We start from the raw sequence: 6,385 nt of genomic DNA, 5'->3' as shown, positions 1-6,385 counted from the left end.
CAAATCTACTCCCAAATGGCCACATGTGTAGATGCCTACCATGGGTGGGTTTACTCCAAAGTAAATTTCTCTGGAGTAAACCCATCCAAGAGCATTTGCACATGTAGACATACCCAGTGAAGAAATAACTGATAATGGATGGCTCTTCTGCAGAAAAGGATATAATGAGATTCAGCTGGAGCTCAGAAGATTCAGAGTAGAAATAAAGGTCAAGAATCAGCCAATAGAAATAATGCAAGTCATACATGAGTGTAAGTAGCCATTGGAGCAATTTACCTATAGACATGGCAGTCTCCTTCACTTGAATCCGTTATGTCAAGACTGGATGTTTTTCTAAAAGATGTCTGATAGCTTGAAGTGAAATTATGGATTTGATGTAGGAATTGTTTTTATGGATTATCATAACTATCCCTTCCCTTAAAATGTATGCAACTATGAAGCAAAGGCCATGACAATGTCTGGAGTTGCACTACCTATTAGGGTCTTTTATTACTTAACAGGGTGACATAGTTCAGCATTTCTAAACAAGTTTTTATCATTGTGATCATATCACACTCAAAAGAAACCCTCTCAAATGAAGCTAATGGACTGATATTCACACAGTTTTGAAGTTCTATCTTTGCTCCTAAAGTGGTCAAAACAGATGCCACCAAATATTTAGAGGGTGAAGTCAAAACATGAATTGCTTGTACTATATCCAAGTACTGTGTGACTACTGCTGCTCTGAGTCCGCTGAGTTCTTTGTCACAGACTTAGAAGGCAAGGATAACACCTGCGGGGAGTTTCAATCTTCACAATGCTGTTGGGTCCTACAGTGTACATCACCTCATCTTCATCCACTCCTGGAGGCAAATTGATCTCCTTAGTAATGTTTTTGTAGTTGTATTCCTTTCCTCTTAGGGTCCTATATTCCTCTTCATGTTCAGCTAATAATTTAACTTTCCCATCTTTCACCTTTACTGTAACTTCCTCTGGGTCAAAACCTTTAACATCCATCAAAGCTAAAAGCTTATGATCATGGCATGAGCTCAACATCCTATTAATTCTTCTTCGCTCACTACAATAAATAAAAAAACACGAATAAGAATATCATCTTTCAGTTCAAGTGCTTAAAAAAGATTAATGCAATAAACAGCAAGAATAGGAACACATTTATCTGAGGGCAAGGAAGTAAATATAAAATAAGAGAATCTATTCTCATATGTATACTGAAGCATGCTACTTGTGTCACCATCAATGAGCATGCTGTTACCTTTGTAATCAAAGGGATTCCTTTGTGCAGTCTTAGAATGAGGAGGCTCTGAAGGGGAAGAGGTTCATGTCACCTTAGCATATCACTCCCCACCATCAAATGGCTATTTAAAGTGAATTGCATTTTCTACTGAGTACTCTTGTTTCAAATGATCTATGTATGGGTTTGGCAGTAAAAGAAAAGTGGCAGTAAAAAAAAAGTGCCTCCTTGCAATGCTCCTGGATGGAGGGTAACTGGGTCGTTACAATTATTTCTTCTTGAAATTATTTCTTACAGCAGGACTGTACAACTTCTAGGCAGCCATAGGCTGTTTACCCCACAGGTTCCACCAAAGTGAGCCATGGTCACCTGGGGCCACCAACCCCATGGATGCCCTGCACCATGGCACTGTATCCATGACTACACTGCACACCTGCACCACGCCCCACTGCTGTACCGTGTGCCATAACCCCCTTTACCACAGGCCCTCAACCTCCCCTGCTGTTTCACTGTGTAACCCTTAGCTTCACCATCAGCTCTTCTCACTACCACAGTGCCCCATCCCTGGGGTGGGGGAAGGAAGTAACAGCCAGATGAGGGAAGGGGAGCCCAGAGACTCTGGCTTCTAGTGCCTGGGCAATGAGGAGAGAGGCAGCTGGGCAGGAGCCTTGGACCACAACTTAACTCCTTGCAGAACACATGTAGCCTATGGGTTGGGCCACTAGTTAGGCAGCCCTGTTGTACACTATGAAATAAACTCTAAGCATCTAGAAGAATGACTCTTGTTTGAACCATTTTCAAAACGCTCAGTAGAAGAACCCAGCCTCAACTGTAACAGACAGAATGGGACATAAGCTACCATCTTAAAAAGATATTTGTGATTGAGAGAATACATAAATATTACATACATAGACAGGGCCAATAAGATGGTAGTTTACACCAGGGCCCTGGTAGATGTTATATGTATTGCCGGCTATATGTGAGTTTCCTACAACAAATCATAACATGCCAAATGTTAAAGGAATTTGTCCCAAGATAAAGATGGGCAATCTACCACAAAAAAATGGTCAATACATTACAAAGAAGTTGCTGTTTGAAAGACAAATTTAACATGTGACTAGGTCTTAGACCTCCATGATCCCACAGTGCTTTGCTCTCACTCTCTGACTCCCATGAAAGGAGGGAGAGCAGATGATTCCTTGATAGCCCACCCAACAAACTTTGTGGCACTACAAAAATAATGTCTATCAGGATCTCTAGTCTCTTCCAACTCCAGGACTGTTAAGAGTGCTTTATGCCTCAAAACGTGTCCAACATCTTTCCCAACTATACAGCTGGTCCAACAGAAGATATCTTTTTTTTTTCAAAAAACAACCCTTGCCTCTTGTACATTTCCTGGAACATTATGGCTACAACAACACTCCAACCATACTATTCTTACTATGCATGGTTAAGATAACTTTTCAAAACTTTGTGCTAAGTTGAATTATCTTTCTTGCTCCATGAGAACTCACGAGTTCTCTGCTTTCACCTCCTTGGACATTCTTTCAAGTCACTTTGGAATGGTTGATCTTAGATGAATAAAAGTTGGGGAGAAGGACCATGGTGACTGGAAAGTTATAGCATCAATATGATTATTCTAGACTGACAAGCTGAAATCCTTTTTTTGAGTGACTTTAGATCAAAGCAGCATGAGCAGATACATGATGAAAATGAAGCCAATTTAATAAACAGTGTGGCAAGGCTTAACAATAAAGACCTAATACTCTGGAAAAATGTTTCATTGGAACTATTAGATCAGATCCTGAAGTCCCTTCTCTGTGTTTACTGTGGTAAAACTCCTGTTAACTTCATTGGTACTTGTTTGAGTAAAGACTTCACAATTTGATGCTATGTACCAAATTCTAATTTTAATTATGGTAAAAATCCAGGATAACTTCACTAGTCAGCTCTGTGTCACCCTGTCCTATACACAGCCTGGAAGAGGTTGTGTCTGAGTGGCAGCTACCACAATTGGAAAAGCTGTTACCTTTTAATAAGCTGAGAGTGACCCCTAGGCTATTCTGTATTACTGGGGCTGGTATAAAACTAACCCACAGACTGGGAAGCCCAATGCTAGTTTCAGTTTTATCCCTCTCCTCCAGCCTTCTTGCATCCAGTGGAAATTGAGCACAGTAGAGATTATGGGACAATATTATGTCCTTAGTGGGTGGATCTAAATGACACATTTTACTGTGAAGTAGTGTAGTTTACTGTGCACTAAGCATGTGTGTCTACACATGTACATGCTTACTGTGCAGTAAACCTCACTAATTGGGAGTGAATTTGCTACCTGATTGGGAGCAAATCTGTTCACAGTCAGCCAGCCACCAGGGGCAGGAGACTGCTCCACCACCAGACCCCAGGTGAAGGCTGTGTCCCCTTTCCCCAGCAGCAGGGAGCTCCAAGCTCCCTGCTTCAATATCACAAGCAGGGAGCAGGAGCTGGGAGATCCTTATCTCCCAGCCCAAGCTCCGTGGTTGCAGGGCTCAGGCTGGAAGACTCATATATTCATAGATGTTAGGGTTGGAAGGGACCTCGATAGATCATCGAGTCCGACCCCCTGCACAGACAGGAAAGAGTACTGGGATCAGATGACCCCAGCCAGATGCCCATCCAACCGCCTCTTGAAGATCTCCAGGGTAGGGGAGAGCACCACCTCCCTTGGGAGCTCATTCCAGATTTTGGCCACTCTAACTGTGAAGAAGTTCCTCCTAATGTCCAGTCTAAACCTCCTGTCTGCTAGCTTATGGTCATTATTTCTTGTGACCCCCAGGGGCGCCTTGGTGAGTAGAGTCTCACCAATTCCCTTCTGCACTCCAATGATGAATTTATAGGCAGCCACAAGGTCGCCTCTCAACCTTCTCTTGCGGAGGCTGAAGAGGTCCAGGTGCCCTAGTCTCTCCTCGTGGAGCTTGGCTTGCAAGCCCTTAACCATACGAGTGGCCCTTCTCTGGACCCTCTCCAGGTTATCCGCATCCCTCTTGAACTGTGGTGCCCAAAACTGCATGCAGTATTCCAGCTGCGGTCTGACCAGTGCCCGATAGAGGGGAAGTATCACCTCCTTGGCTCTATTTGTCATGCATCTACTAGCCCACTCTTATCTTCTAGCCCAGGTTCCATGGTCTTGGGGCTCAGGTTGGGAGGCCCTTATCTCCCAGCACCAGCTCTGTGTTTGTGGGGCCAGTGCTGGGAGATCCTTATCTGTAACCGTGGAGCTGAGTGGGGAACAAGCTCCCCAGCCTGCTTCTCACCAGCTCTGCACTCATGAAACTAAGCAGGAAACAAGCTCTGCAGCCCCTGCCCCACAATCACAGAGCAGGGCCTGGGAACTATCTTGGTCAGGGGCAGGTCCCAGCCCTATGCCCCAATCAGTGATCAATGATCGAGGCACGGGGCTTGGAAAGAGGTGCAGGGGTGGGGCAGGTCCCAGATCCTGACCCCACTGGCAGGTAGGGCAGGGGGCTGGGACCTGCTTCACCCCTGCCAGCCCCTGAACTAGCACACAGGAGGAGCCTAAAGCTCCCCCTGGTGGCGGCAGGGGCCCATTGCAGGGCCGCAGGAAGCAGGAGCCATTTGCTGCTTTTAGCAACAAATCTACTCCTGCTTCCCTGCATGTGTGGACACCTGCCCAGGAGCATTTACTCACAAGTAGTTTACTCACAAGTAAACTGATCCCGGATCAGATGCATGTGTAGATGCACCCAGTATGTAATGAAAGTATCAAATTTTAATTAGCAAAATTTAGGCTTCATCTCCAGGCCCAATATTTGACAGAAGTTAAGCAAACCATATTAAAATAACTTCTTTAATAAACACTGTGAAAGAGGTTCCCTCTCTTACTAACTATATTCTGCTTTGCTAAGGATTTCTTACTTACTGATTGCTTTTTTATACTTCTGTAAAAGTAAGTTTTTAACATTTATCAGAGATTCAAGGATTCTACTGATACTAGAATAAATCCAAAGCTTCACTACAAACAGCAAAAATAACAATAAGTAAATTCCTCAACACTTAATAGAGTTAACGTGGATTATACTTGTATAATCTGTGGTTAAATATGATCTGTGGTTAAATCTGAGAGTCAATGGATTCTCACGGAGTTTGAAACAGCCTTTAAGATATTGAATGTGTTGGTTTTGAGAGTTATTGTTATAGAATCCTGTTTCTTTCCCTAGTTGGATGTATGATATTTAACTTACAGGTGTTGCTGGGATAATTCTCACCGTACTTTCTAGACCATGTCCTTACACTGGTTTTCCAACTTTACAGTTCCTACTCATTTCTCAGCTGGTCTCTATTATTCTAGTTATTACACTGCTAATGTTATATTTATCCAACTCCATCCTGACTCAGAATTTAGCTGTCAATTTTTTTCCCCACAATCCTGTTTAAAGGCTACTCAGCAGCTCAGTTACCTGGCCAGTTCTCGCTCTGCCTCTAGTTTTGCTTTAATGGCCCTTCTCTCCCAAACTGTGAGGCATGATGGTCGACAGTTCCATTCACACAGCCTGTGGGGGTATGGAGGTAATTCACAGAGGCAATGCGGATGTAGGTGTACGCTGCACAGGCAGTGAGGATGTATGTAGGTACACAGGTAACGTGAATGCAGATCCATCAGCCTCAGCTGTCTTCTCATTTCTCTGTCTGCCTTCCTCAGATCTCGCCTGGCATCTTCCAAAAAGCGACTGCACAAAGACATCCTAAAACTTTAAACCATATTAGCGTACGAGTACAACTTCTGATTGTTTGCACTCGTGGGGAAAAAATTGTCTTGCAAGCGCTCTGACCAGAAGTTGCTTTAAAAACAAACTGTAGATGCTTTGGCTGAGTTCTAGCAGGCATTTTATGACATCATCTGCCTGCAAATGTCACAATTCTGTAGTTGTCATGGGAACTGCAATCAGTGGTGATTTCCCAGAGAGCTATTAAATGCAAAACACTACATTGATGAAGCATTCTGGCTGGTATTTTGTGCACACACAAGTTAGGAAATTCAAAGTTATGGATAATTTATGGTTTCCGCAGCAACTGTAACTCCCCATTGCCCATGTATGTTATTTTGTGTTCCTGTGTGTGGTGTCTGTATTTACTATATGCTTTGATAATGTGTGT

The 6,385-nt window shown here is 43.4% G+C and overlaps 1 protein-coding gene across 1 annotated transcript; it reads right to left on the bottom strand.

Moving 5' to 3' along the window:
* Positions 1-483: 483 nt before the first annotated feature.
* On the bottom strand, positions 484-6,083 carry ODF1 (outer dense fiber of sperm tails 1). Its single transcript, XM_019520354.1, has 2 exons — positions 5,689-6,083; positions 484-1,057 (listed from the first exon to the last, which is right to left on the bottom strand). The coding sequence occupies exons 1-2, from the start codon at positions 5,970-5,972 to the stop codon at positions 745-747; spliced, it is 597 nt and encodes a 198-aa protein (XP_019375899.1). The 5' UTR covers positions 5,973-6,083; the 3' UTR covers positions 484-744.
* Between the last annotated feature and the right edge of the window lie 302 nt (positions 6,084-6,385).

This window comes from Gavialis gangeticus, unplaced genomic scaffold (genome assembly GCF_001723915.1).
Source record: "Gavialis gangeticus isolate Ggan-Ray unplaced genomic scaffold, GavGan_comp1, whole genome shotgun sequence".
NCBI lineage: Eukaryota > Metazoa > Chordata > Crocodylia > Gavialidae > Gavialis > Gavialis gangeticus.
This window is presented reverse-complemented; position numbering and strand designations above follow the sequence as displayed.

What these genes read in the sequence shown, in the direction of transcription:
- ODF1 (XM_019520354.1), bottom strand. Translation starts at nt 5,972, where the DNA reads ATGTCTTTGTGCAGTCGCTTTTTGGAAGATGCCAGGCGAGATCTGAGG. An exon ending in GCAGAGCGAGAACTGGCCAG is followed by an intron (nt 1,058 to 5,688) that starts GTAACTGAGCTG and finishes TATTTATTGTAG; the next exon opens with TGAGCGAAGAAGAATTAATA.